Here is a 17,103-nt window from a genome sequence, read left to right as displayed (position 1 = left end):
ATAAATAAATAAAGTTAAAAATATATTAAAAACAAAAAAGTTATCATAAAAAGTTGTTAAATAATAAATAGAATAAATAATGAAAAGAAAAAAAATATAATAAAATTAAAAATTAAAATAAATAAATAAAGTTAAAAATATACTAAAAGGTGAAAATTATTTGTTATAAAATAAAAAAAAATATATATATATAAATACAAACATATTACATAACTAAATAATAAAATAAAAAAAAAAATAATTAAAAATAAAAAAAATATGATAAATAAAAAAATAAATAAATATTAAATAAAATAAATAATTAAAGGAAAATAAATTTAAAAAAATATATAATAAAATTAAAAAATAAAAATTAAATAAATAAATTTAAGTTAAATAAAAAAACAACAACACATAAAAATAATAAAATCTAAATTTAAAAATATTATTATTTTAGAAAAAAATAAAAATAATAAAACATATTAAAAAAATATTAAAAAATAAAAAATAAATAAATAAAATAGTTTAATAATATTAAATAAAATATATAATGAAATTAAAAAATAAAAAAAAAAAAATAAATAAAAAAAAATAAAAAAAAAAAAAAAAATAATAAAATTAAAATTTAAAAATTTTTTGTTATAAAATAAAAAATAAATATAATTAAAAACATATTAAAAATATATATTAAAAAGAGGAAAAAAATAAATAAAAAAGTTTAATGAATATTAAATAAAATAAATAATGAAATGAAAAAAATTAAAAAAAATAAATATATAATAAAATTAAAAAATTAAAATAAAATAAACAAATAAATTTAAAAATATATTAAAAATGAAAATTTTTTGTTATAAAAAAAATAAACATAATTAAAAACATATTAAAAATACATAATTCAAAAAATAATATTAAATGAAACAAAAAAACTTTAAATACTAATTAAAAAAATATGAAAAAATATTTATTAAATAAAAAAATAAAATAAATAATGAAAAGAAAAAATATAAAAAATAAAAAAAATATAATAAAACAAAATAAATAAAACAACATAAATAAAACCCGTTACCAAAATGTTTGCAATTATAACCAAGAATTAAAATAATAAAAACTAAATAAATATAAATATAACTATGAAAAATAATTAAAACTAAATTAAAAATATATCTTAAAAACTAAAACAAAATTGTTCAAAGAAAAATAAAAATAATGAATTGAATAATTAAAAAAATAAATCAGAAAAATAAAAAAAATTACATAAAAATCGATTAAAAAGTATAAGAAATTTAACAAAATAAAAATGAAATAAATAAATAAAAATTATTTGAAAAAAAAAAATAAATTAATATTAATAAAAAATGAAAGTTAAATTAAAAAAATAAAAATAAAAACCGTTACAAAAAAATTAAAAATATATAATATGAAAATCTTCACAGGTATTTAAAAATGTATATAATCAAAAAATAAAAGCAACAGCACAAAGCAGAAATCTTGCAAACAAGAGAGCTCTGCTGCTATTCACCTGTGACCAATGACATACGTCGCTTGACATCCTGTGTTGTATTATAAGCGCCACATTGCATACACTTCAAACCGATAAAATTGAATTTGGTCTTAGAGGTCTGAAAGAGATGAACAAACGCATAAATAAATCAGTGGCAGTCAGAAAAAATAATTTTATTGTTATTGTAATAAAAATGTCTACTCAATTACTGGCATATACATACCTTATGACAGTCGTTGCAGAAAATATGTATACGTTGATTCTCATATTTCTTTGGTACCGGCAGCGACACCGCTTGCGCATCCAAGTACTCCCATAGCGCAGTCATATCAATTAACGATGTCTGACAAATGGGGCATGTATAGTGTCCCGAGTTGAGCAATTGATCAAAGCACGTCTTATGTAGTAGATGACCGCAATCGGGTATGTGACATGGTATACGTGATGTGTGTATGTCGCCCAGGCAAACGGGACAATGCGAACGTGAAATATTCTCGACGCACTGCCGATGAAGATAAATGATAAATGAAAAGAAAAATTTAATGAAATAAAAAGAAAATAACGGTCATAAATGTTGGGTATATATGTATGTACATATATATGTATTATTATTATATTATTTACATTGTATTGCGTTATTTATATTATATTGTATTATTTACATTGTGTCAAAAAGTACGCGAAAATTTAAATTTCCCTACAAAGTCTTCAAAGGCGGTCGAGTGATCGTTGAAGACATCCCTCATTCTAGACCACCTTCGACCTCTTCAACTATTTAAAATATGGAAAAAGTGAAGATGGCAAGAGAGCTCAACATCTCTCGAGAGTCCGTTCGAATGATTTTGGTGCATATTTTAGGTATGAAACGCCTTCTAGCTCCACTCGTTCCGATAAAGCCGAATTTTTTTCAAAAAAAGTACCGTGAAGATGTCTTTGGATATGCTTGACGTGCGAATTCCGATCCCACATTATTTTAGAAGTACTTTTTTGTCACAATGTATATTAATATATATTACAGCAGTACTTAGAGAGTGCCGATTCGAACAAGCAACTGGTGGAAATTGAAGTAATCAGAAAGTAAAAGAGTATGACAAGCCGCTATATTACTTTAATCAACTATGCGTTGGCTTCGCTAAATGTATTATTAGTATTAAATTCAATTGGATATTTTTATTGTTCTTGTTGTCACATGTAATTCTTGACATAGCGAACAAAAGAGAGATGCATTTCGACATAAGAGTTGCATTCCGACAAGATATTTTAATTTAAAGCGAGTTTCTCGCGTAACTGATCGTAGGTGCCTAGTACAATCGTGTTTAAAAATCTTGATTTTACTTACCCGATGTCCATCGATCTTCAAACGAATCGGCAGGCACATGTCGCACACTTTGCAATGAAAGAAATTCTCAGCGCCGCCAATGCGACAAATGCCGCAACCGTTGCAGTGATATTGCTTCTTGTCGGTGTCATCGAACAGATTGCAGATGAGGCAGGTGTACTGTAAATTATATATAAATAGTTATTATCGTTATTGTATATAGTAAGTAATGATGCTTACTGATCTAGAGTGACTGCCTACATCTTAATTTTATCTAACCTTAAATTTAGCATAAAGCATACAAATATTTGTTTAAAAAAAGAGTCTACATTTATTGGTGCGGTTTGACAAGAGATTTCGTAACTTAATTCTTATTCCATTGTTCGAATATTCCGAACGCCATGGAAAGCTATTGCCATACTTTTGAAGCGTACAAAGAATTTTTTTCACTGAAATATGTTGTTGTTGTATCGGTTATTGGAGTCTAGATAGGATGGTAAGGTTCAGATAAGTTGTCATTGAGGTCAACCAACGGTAGGGCTGTTTCGACGGGGTGGGACCATAAGGAGAGGGGTTTCAGATGTGCGGGGTTAGCTGGGTAGTTAGAGTCATGCGGGAACTCGTTGCATTCTGGACATATGTATATTTGGTATGCCGGGGTCGATTCTGGATAAGTAGGAATTTAACTTGCTACAATATGCCACCTGTCGGTTCAGAACGAAGCTGCGCCAGGGTCACTTTTGATTCTACCGTCTACTCGAGTTCGTCGTCTAATATTGGTGGTGATTTGACGCCGAAGCCTGGTCGGTCTTAAGTCGTCGACGTAGTTGAGGAAGGACCTCTTAATGCTCCTAGGAGACGGTTCCATTTCAAGCAGGGATGGTTTCCAGCAGAAACTGCTTGGAGAAGAGTTCAATATGCTCCTTAACTGCAAACATATGGGCATCACTGTGTGGATGTTCGATAGGAGACATCAAGAGGCGTCCCGTTATAGTTCGAAGTGCAGTGTTCTGGCATGACTAAAGCTTTCTCGTCTGCGTTTCACTGCATTCAGCCGACTATATTGGTGTGCCATAATTAAGGCCTTGCATGTTGCCAACTTGAGAATTTTGTTGCGGCTCTGTACTTTGGGAATAATCGCGGTTGTGTGAGGAGTGAAAGAGCACAGGCTGTCGAGTGTCACGCCTAAAATCATAGGGTTATTGAGAGTCGAAGTTTTAACGCTATCGACTGTAATATTAAGGTCAGATCTGCACTTCTTCGTCCAGTTATATGCAGAATATGCTCTCAGTGGATTTATAGGTGAGAGTGTTAGGTTCGGTGCAGCGTGGAAGTGAGAAAGATCGGAGAGGTAGCCGTTCATTTTTGACATTAAAATTTGTCGAACTCTGTGCTTGAAAAAGTGTTTTGCGGAGAGTTCTTCTTCAATACTTTAATATGAAAGAAACCCCAGCCGAAAGTCATCGTATTTTGGTGGAAGTTTATAGTGAAGCTGAGCGAACTTGCCAAAAGTGGTTAGCACGTTTTAAAATGGTGTTGACTTGGAAGGCGGAGAACGTTTTGGGCGGTACAAAAAGGCAAGAATTGCTCGAAAAATTTTTGGGAGTAAATAAGGCAGTCATTCAATACGTACACAAAAAATCATATACGAATTCGGGCAGGTTCGCAATCCATCAACGGCAAATCGGCACATTCATGACGCCAAGTAAATATTCTGAATTTGATGGGATCAGAAAGGCTTGGTGTATTACAAACTGTCAAAATTCGGTGAACTTGAAGCGCGCATTTGCCGAAAAAGGACTGGAATTCGCGAATAGACACGAGGTAATAATTTTTCATCATGATAATGCTCAGCTTCATGGTGCAAGACCGGTACAAAGTGTTAAGAAATCAGTTTGAGGAAGTTTTGCCTCATGCGTCTCACAGCCTAGAACATGCGCCTTTAGACTACTACTTACTTCAGACGATGCTCTCCCTGGTATGGTTCAAATCAAACATGGTGTGAAATGTTGGTTCAGTTCATTATTGGCAGAGTTCTTTTGGGATGGGTTCAACAAATAGCCAGCTTCTGCCTTATGGATCTTTATTCTTATTAGGTTCCTCTCGATAATAAAGTTATGAGGTTTGTATTTGAATTCACTGATTAATATAAAAATTAAAGCTTTCCGATATCTTCAATCACGCTACTTTACTTCAATGCGAGTTTTGTGTGAAAAAAGTTTGCATCATAAAAGTGTAATACTTATGTGTGCAAGATTTCATAAGCTGTTATTGTAAATTAACTAAGTATAGACGAGTATACACCACTTACCTTGCCAAATCGCGTGCCGCAAGCCTCACATTGCTCCTGCACTTTCTGTCGTGTATTGCACTCGGAGCAAATCAATTCGGTTAATGTTTTACGATCGAAATGATGCGACTCATTTTCATCATGACAAAAACGACATTTGTAAAATTTATTACAGCAGGGCGTCTGTAAAGAGAAAGGGGAAAATTTACTACAAAGTTAGAGAAAAAAAATTTAATATAAAGTTAGAGAGAAAATTCAGGGACTCAAAGCTAAGGACTAGTTAAACCATTACCCAGAACTGAAAAGTAACTAGACTGTTTCAATTAGTAACGAACTGACAGAACTTGTGAGGCTGAAAAATAATGTCCCACTTATGTAAGTAGTTGTAATTCGTCTTTCTTCTTCCTAGAAGGCATGACTCTTAATTTTCAATCGGGTTCTCAAATATGTTTAATTTGGATATTTTTTCTAACAGAGTTGCCACCTATTGAAAAACTTAAAATTGAGTGAATATGAACAAATTTGTGCCAAATATTAGGTGTATAACAAAACTTTGCCGAAAATATCCAGTAAGTGTGAATTTTGTAGAAGAGTTGCCACCTATCTAGCACTAAGTAAAAATTTTACAAAACTGTGTTATGTCATTTAAAAAACCGACACACAATTGAAAAGTTTTCAATTACTTTGGAATCAAATACTTTAGAAATAGAGTTGCCACCTTTCAAACAAGTAAAGTTTTCAGAAATTTTATAAGTAAATAAACAGTTGTTTATGAGAGTCTTCCACAAAGTACTCTCCAAATCCATTTCGTCATATTTTAGAATAGAGTTGCCACCTGTCGAAAACTGAGAAAAGAATTTTACAAAATTATTGTGTATCATTTAAAAACGCCCACACACGTTGGAAAACCGACACACAATTGAAAAGTTTTCAATTCAGTAATACTTTGGAAATAGAGTTGCCACTTATCAAAAAAGTAAAATTTAGCAAAATATTAAAAATTGGTTGGTTTTAAATATAAATAAAGAGGTGTTTCTGAAAGTGTTTCACAAAGTACTTTTTAAATCAATTTAGTCATATTTTACCACAGAGTTGCCACCTATCGAAAACTGACAAAAAAATATTACAAAATTGGTGCATTTCATTAAAAACAAGGCGCCATAGCTACGAAGTTCTTAATTCAGTAATACTTTGGAAATAGAGTTGCCACCTATCAAAGAAGTAGAATTGAGCAAAATATTAAAAATTGATTTTGAACAGTTTAAGAAAAAATCCCGAACAGCAGGTGTAAAATCTGTAATTATAGGTGTCTTAGAATGGAGTTGCCACATATTGAAAAGTTTCCATTAAACCTATCTTACAATTGCCGTTTACTCAAAAGTATTCCGAAGTTAAAAAGTCTCAATGAAAAGGCAATACTGCAATTTTGAGCAAATCAAATCTAGGAGTTCGATAAGATATACATACATACATATGTACATATACTGTCATACAAACTGACCGCTCAAAATCAAGTTCTTGCCTGGAAAATATTTTTAATTGTGTGGGGCGCTATAATACTTCAGTGCAACCGAAGTTAATGTTTTTTCTGGTATTTTTATAGTGACTCAAAAATATTCGCCATTCATTATGTGATTCTATTCGGTTCTGCTAGTTAATTATATAGATAAGAGACCACGCTCACTCAAGTGTCAACTTCAATTACTTAAAAATACTCCAAATAAATAAATTACGACATAGAAAAAAAAATTATATAAAATTAATAATAACAATAAATTAACCCTAAATTAATGTTGATTCAATAAATTACATATAAATTTAATTTTGAAGTGGTACTTGACAAAACCTCTCGACTGTATTATTTCGATAAGAAAATATATTTCTTCTTATTGATAAGCAAAAAAAAAAAAAATTGTCGCACAGATTCTAATTTTTCACTTGTCCGGAAAAATATTTTCCATTTAGATACTAATTTAGACATTAATTTAGACATTGTTAAGTTTAAAGTGGCGCTGCTGTGTTGTTTACTGTTAGTGAAAAGTGCTCGGCGAGCAACTCAATTAGAATAGCTAATATTAACACAACTGTAAATATGGTAGTAATTTCCAGTTGTGCTTTGGTGAGCGTGATAAAATAGGTCTATTATGTACACACACACATACATACATACTTGTATAGAAGTACTTCATAGTTAACAATTGAGTTAATGAAATATTTTCTAATTATACGAAACCAGCTGTTAGGCGGTTTGTGTCGATTCTTAGTTCTCAAAACCCGTAAGTGCTAATAAAGCATGTTTTGAATGCCAAATTGATTTTAACTCAGTTAATAAGTTGTTGTTGTTGTTCTGGCGCTAGTAGAGTTGACAGACCTTGACTGGATATAATTGCGGATATTTTGCGGTGATATAGACCTAATCGTAGCGGGAACAGAATATATGAAATAAGGAATGAAGTCGATTGACTATTGAATACCCTTCAATGGCAGACGAGATACATACATTTGCTTAAAATATTGTCATGAACTGGGTTTCAGTCCGATTAGGGCCGGTAAACAAAGAGCTTAGATAAATAATTCTAAGGGAAGATGTTTTTCTTGTCAAAAAGCTTTCGATCAAGGATTGCTCTCTAATACCATTCGATCAGATTTGACTCGGAATGAAGTCGATTGACTCTTGAATATTCTCCACTGACAGACTGGCTAGATTTCTATAAAATACTGTTATTAGCTGGGTTTGAGCTCGATTAAGGCCGATAAGAGCTTAGATCAATAATTCTAAGCGAAACACTTTTGTTTTGTCAGAAAGCCTTCGATCAAGGATTGCTCTCTAATACCATTCGATCAAATTTGAATCGGACTGGGTTTAAGTTCGATTCAGGCCGCTAAACCAAAAGCTTAGATCAATAATTCTAAAGGAAAGATTTTTTCTTGTCAGAAACCTTCAATTCAGGATTGCTATCTAATGCCATCTGATCAAACTTGACTCGGACTGATCCATTGAAGCTGTGTGCGCAAACTGAATCTTAAACCGATTTTTTTTTCTGGCGATTTGTAGTACGCGATCGAAGGAGTATACTTGAAATTTTGTGTTTCGGATTAAAACACGGCTTTGGAATAGTTGAAAAGGTTACAGAAATGTTTGGAGAGTCTACTTTATCACGAACACAATTCGAGTTGCTCAAAACATTCAGTGGAGGTCCTTGAAGTCATCGAAAACTTTTTTCATGCGAGTCTTCTATCCACGTCCGTTAATGACGATAACATCGAAAAAGTTAAAGAAACAGTGCTTGAAAGTCGTCGTGTTGGCATCAGTGAGAGGATCTCAACACCTCTTATGGATTAACTCAACTAAAATCACGTCAAAGTCGGCCAAAAATTGAGGTGAGGCTCATTGTTTTCTCTGATTACCGTGGTGTGTCTCACCATGAATTCGTTATAAGAGTCAAACTGCGAGGCAGAGGACCTCAACATCACTTATGGATCGACTCAACCGAAATCACGTCAGAGTCGGCCAGAAATGGAGGTGATGCTCATGGTTTTCTTTGATTATCGAGGTGTGGTTCACCATGATTTCGCTCTACAGGGTCAATAAGGAATGCTAATTGGCTGTTCTGAGGCGTCTACGTTGAATATTTCGTCATAATCGGCGGAATTCGTGGGCTTTGATCGTTATAATGCAGACGGCATCCCTTGCTATTTGCGTTTCTGAGATCATATGGCCTAATAATGTTATTTCAGCCACAATTTTTCCTCTGTTCCAATAGGAGACTATATACTATAAATTAGTGTTACACGTGTCATATCGGTAGTGGTTATCTAGTCCTGGCTTGGATGGTAAGATTCGGGTTGGTTGTTATCGAAGTCATCTAACGGTAGGTGCAGGAATCGTGCTGCTTCGATGAGGTCGGATCTAAGGGAATAGGGTGTTAGATGAGTAGGGTTCGCTGGGCATGCATAGAGGTGGTTAGAGCCATGCTAGAACTCATTGTATGCTGGACATTTATCGTTACGTCCGTTACTCTTATTTTGGCGGTCTAACCCCGTTTAGATCGATAAGCCTTCAGCGAAATCGGTGTATTTGAAATCCTAAACTTGTGGAAATTCGAAAGTATAGAGAATCAAATGAAAATCGTATTGGTATATAGAAAAAAGATATAGAAGTCGTTATTCCATTGAAAAATAAGCATTTCTTCAGAATATTTTAATTCCGAACAAAATAATAGCTAGTTTAGGTTATTTGCTTCTTCCACAGCCTTTGAAAGGCCCTTATTGATCGTGGCACTGAATTATCAAAGGTCTAATGAAAGTGTTAATAGTCATTACGTAAAATGTAATTAAATGTATGCAAATCTTTTCACGCACGCGTAGTTTTAGTGGAACAAATTTAATTAACAACATTTATCATTTATCGCTCACGTTTTTCACATTTAATCGATTACACGGCCGAGTACGAATTACGCATAAATATGTATGTTTGTATAGTATGCGGAACCAGGTACTTTTCTACCTCATTTACATCAAACAATTAATTAAATTAATTAACAGTTTTGAAGTGGGCAATTTTTCGTATTTAAAATATTTAACAAATCTGTTGTTGTCACTGAAGCAATTATAACTGTCATAGATGATGAAGTTCAGTTTTTAAGTAAGGGACTATGTCTATAAAGCGTACTATAACAAGTTCGGTGGTTTCAGGAAAGCCTTGCCGCAATCTCTCACCTCTTCTCTTCGCTATCTTCCTAGAAGAACAACCATCGTACGGAATCTCACACGGCAACTCGAGGATTTGGATTTTGCGATGACCAAACTCTCGATGACCAAAACTTTCCGACATGCAAAAGAAAAGATCGAACAGGCAAGTATCGTCGGACTTAAGATTCAGCAGATATCAAGTAACACTAAACACTGTCGGACTTAAGATAAGCTTGGAAAAATAAAGTTCATGACCGTCAATTACTGCTGTAGATGTGAAGTAATCATTGACAATCATAAAATTGAGTTTATCGATATCTTCTGGAGTACTATAACAAGTCACGGAGGAGCAGAAGCTATAGATATCAACTGTAGGATAAGCGAGGCAAGAGCGGCGGCCTTAGGCGGGTGACGAGAAGCACAAAGGTTTCGAACTCTATCACTTAGAGATTAGAGACATTGTTTAATAAGTGCTTACAATTATTTGAAGAGTATTCTCCATTCCATGGAGTTTAAGGATATAGTACTGAAGAAAATAATGTGCAAAAATAGTTTTATGAGGATGAAGCTTGACCGGCACCCGCAATGAAGCCGTAGTACCGATCTACCAAAACTAACATGGAGAAGGTCGATCCTGAGCGAATTAGCCAATGCCAAAATTAGTGGAGGCGGCGCAAATACCGGTTTCGAATGACACGTAATAAGCCATACTTAGAGGAAGATCCAGGCAGCATTATGAGGCTGTCTCTTGATTGCTATCCGCAATGAAGCTGTCGACCGTGACAAACAAAATTAACATGGAGAAGGTCGATTCTGTGCGAATTAGCCGATGCCCAAATCACCGTAGACGGCACAAATATCATAGCCCTCAATAGCGGCTTATTTTTCGGAGCGTCGATATCGGACCACTGTAGCATATACATAACTGTCATACAAACTGAATGGTCAAAGTCAATATAAAGATCTTTTTTCTTTATTAAATAAGCTTTACTCGACTTAAGGGCTAGCGACATCGCAAGATGACGATACTAACGGATAATCCAAGCAGAGGTGTTTCTCTTAATAACCTTTTTTTTTGACTCATCACGCGTGAGTCGTGTCAAGCTGTCATGTTATTTTGGTTCAGTATTGTTTGGTATTTCATCGTGGAAAGACTTACGCTTGACACGTTTCTATGGGAAAAATCCAAATCGTGGAAAAGTCTACGGTAGAAGCTGTATTGGCTAATCATTTACATTGCGCTTTCATAAGATAGGTCATATCAGCTGTTTTCGGCTGCGGTTTTGCGGTATTCGCCAAGTGAGCTGTCACTTTATTACGAAAATTCGCGTTCTGTGAAGAATGTGTTTCGGGCGGTTCGCTCAACTTATGGTCAACATAATCGGTTTTTCGAGCGTACTATTTGCAACACCATCACCCATCTTGAGACCCAGCATTCATTATTAGATAATGTTCGACCGAATAGACCACGTCCAGCAAGCAGTGAAGAAAATATAGCAGCCGTATCTGAGAGTATACACGAAGACCGTGGAGAGTCGATTCGGCGCCATTCGCAACAACTGACTGACGTTTGAAATGACTTGGTCGCATTTTACGTAAAAATTTTAAATTGAAAGCGTACAAAATACAGCTTGTACAAGAATTGAAACCGGCCCACCTTCCCAAATGATATTGCTGCGCTCTATGGTCTCTTGAAAGAAGATCCGACGTTTCGAGCTAAATTCTGCTCAGCGATGAGGTCCACATCAGGCTCAATGGTCATGTAAACAAGCAAAAATTGCCGCATTTGGGACAAAGACCAACCTGAGGTAATGCAAGGGATGCCATTTTATCCAGAAAAAGCAACTGTTTGATGTGGTTTGTTGGCCTATGGAGTTATCGGTACATATTTCTTCAAACGGTGAGAATATAATGGCGTAATGGCCAATGGCGACCGTTATCGCCTAAAACTGAAGTTCGTGCTCTCGGCGACATTTGGTTTCAACAAGACGGCGCCACTTCACTTCAATAAATGGATTTACTGGGGAAACACTTCAGTGAGCAGATAATTTCCGTCTTGGGCCGGTCGATTGGTCACCAAGATAGCGTGATATCACAGCGCTAGACTCTTTCCTGTGAGGATATGGAAAGTCTAAGGTCTATTCGGTCAATCTCGCATCGAATCAAGCATTTGAGCATAACATCACGCGTGTCATTCGTATGTTACCAGTCGAAATGCTCGAACGAGTCATCAAAAATTGGACTCAACGTATGGATCATCTGAAACATATTATTCCAAAGAATTTTCTTTCTAATGATAGTAAATATTCCCCATTAACATTGAAGTTTCTGCGATTTTTTTCTAAAAAAGTAGGGAACCTCGAAACGGAACTTACTTTTTATTGGCGTAGTATCCGCTTACGCGGTTATAGCCGTGTTTACACCAGCGCGCCGGTCGTTCTTCTCGAAATGTATCACCCTTTACGAATAGATACTATAAGAAAAGCAACTCTGAAAAGTGTTAAAGTTTTTTTTCTTGATTTTTGATACAAATTTAAAACTTTTTGTTTTACTAGAATATTTATAGATCGTCAGGACAGTACCACAGTGTAAGAACATTCATTCCCTGTTCCTACGACCGTCGGGTCTACGTAACCGGAAAGGACCCGGATTTTTATCCGGTCAAGGACTGTCAACACGTCATATGTAATGCCGCAACCACAACATTCATTAAGTAGAGAAATGCGTTCCAAGTCCTATAATTTCTTCTCATTGAGCTGAAAGCAATTTAATTGAGAGTGTTGGTAATAAGATATGTTTCTATATCTATATATACTGAATGACCCGGCATCCTGTTCTATCTACGAGTCAGAATTGCACATACTAATTCTTCCATCCAAAATTAAAGTGGCAGCTGGATCTCTGGGCTCAAAAAAGCAAAAGAGTGACCTGTCAACGATGTTGGGTTGACTTACAGGCACCAGAACGACCTAAGAAACTGAATCCAGGTTCAGCAAACAATCTACAAAAATATATATGTATTTTTTTAAGCCCGATACTTCCGTTAAACCGCAGACTGACTTCTCGATAAGTTGTTGAGGGCGACGAATTATAATTTTTATCGCACAAATTTCAAAGAAAAAAAACACGACTAATTCCTCTCACTTGCAGCTATGCTAATTAGTCAACAGGAACTGTGCGGTCATTTACTTATTACTGTCGAGTTGTAAAAAATTGCCAAATATTGCAGTCGAAACCATAAAACCGGTTAAAGGAAATAATGACTGTGTTCCATTGCTGCAGTTCCACCTGCCAAACAATCATATAAATGCTACATACACATACTGGGACAGCGAGGGTTTAGTCGTTGCTAATGAGATCATTTTGTACAACAACAACAATAGTAAATACAATACTAAGTGAGCAGTCAATTTACAGTTGGCAATTTGCACAAATAATTTGAAATCAAATAAACACAGACACACACAGGCATACACCGGGCTGCCTCCAATTTAATGGTCCGAGATAAAGATAAATTCAATTGACTCGCACTCTTTCTAAATTGTCGGCTTTTTATTTGATTCTCGTACTCCCGGCACCTTCAAAATCTTCCTTGCCTTGCACGCACTTATTTGTATGCTTAAGTCGCACTTATGTGAATTAGATTGTAAACTTGTGTGAATTAGCTTTAGGTGATGCACATACCACAATGTTCGTATGTAGTACATAATGTAAATATGTACATATGCAGTATTTGTTAATTATTATGTTGATTTTTGTGTATTTTTCCGGGGGCCTATTGGACATTTGAACTGTTAATTGAGCTGAACTTGGATATATCTAACGGTATTCATTGAAATATGACATTTTTTTTTTATCTAATGGGTAGGTGTCTACAGACCATTGCCAGTATTATGACCACCACTCTCAATACCGTCCAGAATTTGGCATTGCAAGCGCGTCTGGGGTTGAAACCAAAGAAAACGGAGAGAAAGACTAGCCATGCCTTATGTGCGTGTAGGCGGATACTCGACATTACCAGAGGCTCTCTTCCTTTCTCATTCACTGGTGCTATTGTAAGACCAATTCCGCTCTACGGTGCAGTAGTATGGTGAGTAGGCGTACGTAAATCCATCTACCGGAAGGCAATGGAAAGGGTTCAGAGGCTCATGGCGCTGTGTATAACGGATGCTTTAAAACAAACTCCAACGGCGGCTCTTGAACTGGTACTAAAACTGCCATCTACAGACCTCTTCACTGAAACCTGCGCAGTAAAATCGGTGAGACGACTACTGGCTATGTTTGCTGTTGTTGTTAATGTGTTTACATTAACACCGACTACATGATCTCAATTTTCAACTGGAAAAGATGGTTCAAGGTAAAAATCACTCTAACATTTATATGGATGGTGTGGGGATGTAATGTCCAGACGTAGGCATACCTAATACTCAGCTACAACATCATGTAAATTGAGGTAAGATTGAGTTCTCTGCCATTCCTGGAAGGATGAATGGTTTAAATCATCGCGGTCAGCGGTTGAACTAGCCTGTTTGATTTGATATCTTTTTAGACATTCTTTTTTCTCCTTTTTTCATTTAGTACAAGTATTAAATCGAAAATTTTCGGACTTGGGTCTATAAATACTTCTAATTACACAAAAGATCAGAGTTATACCATGTTCAGGGCAAAAAAGGAACTCTAACAATCAAATATGTTAAAGAGATCAGCGGCCCTGATTCTGGTGAGTAATATTTGGGGTTCAGCTAATACCTAGGTATACCGCTAGGAAAATGCATTGCTATAATACTTAGGCGTTCAGGACACACTAAGACAGGTCACAATAATAAATCAAAATTCACTGTAACTTTCGTGGAAATGGCTGATTCAATGGTTTAATCAAATTTATGGTATAAAACAAATGTAAACTCTATTGACTTGGGATAGTGGTACTACAAATTGCTGTCTTTCCTTGTATTGCCGTCATACCGATATTACGGTAGGTTTGGATTCAGATCTCGAGATCCAACAAGGCTGTATTGTATAGTGCGAGATCTGGGTAATATAAAGATTTTTTTAAACAACCATTTTGCTAAACTAAAAGACTCGACAGTCAAAGACGAGTGGGTGGTGTACGTGACTGACATGCGTTTGATCGAGGAAAAAATTAGAAGGCCTATGTGCTAATATATAATAATTTGTATTATCATTATCTGCGTGAATTAGTTCGTTTATGTTTTTTTCTCACATTTTCATCTTTGTTAAGAGATTTTTGTTTGTTTGCTTTAGGTCCTAACTTGTATTGCTGTACTAATAAAGTTGTTTACGTTTACCAACTTTTACGATTTAATTTATATTATAAAACTGACCTACGATTTTCTTTATAATGTGTTTTTTTGGCTCGCTTATGTTATTTGCTTAATTATGGCGCCGCCAACGCACAAACTGTAGTCAACAAAAAAGTGTCAGAAAGCTAATATGTGTTTATGTTGTAATACAATTTGCACAAATTAGCTAAAGTTGCCGCGATTTTCATTGTTATTAGCAAATATATAAACAAATTTATTGATAGTTTTTACGAAATCGCACGCCTACCGGTATTAGAATAGGCTTAATTAAGCTGTTGATATTGTAAAGAATTATATTGCCGCTCTAATTATACAGATATTATAAGCTGCGTGGCAGTGAGTTAATCAATTTGATTATTGAGTCAATTTGGTAATTAAGGAAATTTAGCAATTGAAGAAATTTTAAAATTGAGGCAATTTTCATATCGAGTAACTTTTCCAATTGAGGTAATTCGCTAATTTAAACAATTTAGTAAATAAGGTAATTTCGTAAGTAACAAAATTAAGTAATTAAGTCAATTTAACAATTGAGTAAGCTTAGTAATTAAGAAAATGGAGTCAATTTTATAATTGATAAAATTAAGTAAATAGGGCAATTAAGAATACTAAGTAATGACAAAATATGGTAATTGAGTCAATAAGGAAGGGAAGTAATTGAGTCGATTTTATAATTGAGTTTACTTAGTAATTGAGGCAGTTTGGTGAATAATGTAATAAAAACTGGTAAATAAGGTAATTTAGTAAGTAACAAAAAGAAATAAAACGGTTAATTGAGTCAATTTTGTAACTCAAAAAATTTACTAAATCAGGAAATATTTTAATTGAGTAAATTTAGCAATGAAGTAATCTTAGTAATAGGAAATTTGTTAATTAAGTCAATTTGGTAAATAAGACAATTTAGTCAATTTGTTAATTGATTAAATTCAGTAAATTTGGTAATTAAGGAAACTTAGTGATGACGAAATATGGTAATTGTGTCAATTTGGTAAATAAAAAAATTTCTTGTATGGAAAGAAATTATATAATTGAGTCAATTTGGTGAATAAGGTAATAAGGAAATTTGGTAATGGCTTAAATTCGGTAAATAAGGTAATTGAGGAAATTTGGTAATTAAGAAAATTTAGTAAAAGAGTCAATTTGGAAATCAAAGAAATTTAGTAATGAGAAAATTATGTAATTGAATCAATTTGGCAAATAAAGAAAATTTAGTAAGTAAGAAAAATAAGTAGTTGAGTAAATTTGAAAATTAAAGAAATTTGGCAATTAAGTCTACGTGGTAATTTCGTCAAATTGTATAAATAAGATGATTTAATAATTGTGGAAATTGATAAAATTGCGAAAATTTGGTAGTAGAGTCAATTTGGTAATTAGAACTGAAGTAACAAGGGAATTTGGTAATTAAGTCAATTTGATAATTAAGGAATTTTGCTAATTGAGTTTATTAAGAAACTTTATTAGCTGAGGTAATTTGATAATTGAGTAAATCTGGTAATTGAAGACATTTGATAATTGAGTAAATTTAGTAATTGAGAAAATTTAGGGATTGAGTCAATTTAGTAATTGATTTTATTAAATAATTGAACAATTTATTAATTGAGTCAATATAGTAGTTGAGTCAATTTAGTAACTGAGTCAATTTAGTAAATGAGTCAATTTGATAATTGAGTTAATTTGATAATTGATGAAATTTGGTTATTGAAGAAATTTTTAGGCCAATGGAAGAGACTCACTGGAACTCTCATCCATACTACTAGTATTATTTACTAAATTTTAGTTGTCGCTACAACAATATCGGCAGTTGAATAAAAGCTCAACTAAGGAATATGTTTAAAGCTGATCTAAATTCAAACACTTCATTGTTTATAAACTAGGTCAAATTTTTATGTAACTGTGGGAAAACCATACAGGGTAATAACTCTTGATTTGTTTGATTGTAATTAAAGCTCATGGTTATTTAAAGAAGATAAAAACACTTCGACGTCAAACACATGGTATTAAG

At 33.7% G+C, this 17,103-nt stretch overlaps 1 protein-coding gene across 6 annotated transcripts in view; it reads right to left on the bottom strand.

The window, feature by feature from the left end:
* LOC105233949 (putative uncharacterized protein DDB_G0286901) overlaps positions 1–17,103 on the bottom strand; it is a 41,584-nt gene that overhangs the window by 1,034 nt on the left and 23,447 nt on the right. For 5 of the 6 annotated variants that reach the window (XR_007421181.1, XM_049445845.1, XM_049445945.1 and 2 more), the window contains exons 3-6: positions 5,110–5,271; positions 2,820–2,978; positions 1,704–1,982; positions 1,499–1,598 (exon numbers count right to left, since the gene is read on the bottom strand). Coding sequence is in view for 5 of the 6 variants with exons in the window: in XM_049445845.1 (XP_049301802.1) it covers positions 1,499–1,598; positions 1,704–1,982; positions 2,820–2,978; positions 5,110–5,271 (700 nt within the window). In the remaining variant the exon portion in view is untranslated. The remainder of the gene's footprint in view (positions 1–1,498; positions 1,599–1,703; positions 1,983–2,819; positions 2,979–5,109; positions 5,272–17,103) is intronic. The other variant, XM_049446090.1, reaches the window with a different exon arrangement.

This window comes from Bactrocera dorsalis, chromosome 1 (genome assembly GCF_023373825.1).
Source record: "Bactrocera dorsalis isolate Fly_Bdor chromosome 1, ASM2337382v1, whole genome shotgun sequence".
Lineage (NCBI taxonomy): Eukaryota > Metazoa > Arthropoda > Insecta > Diptera > Tephritidae > Bactrocera > Bactrocera dorsalis.
Note: the sequence above shows the minus strand (reverse complement) of the source record. Positions and strands in the feature narration are given on the sequence as shown.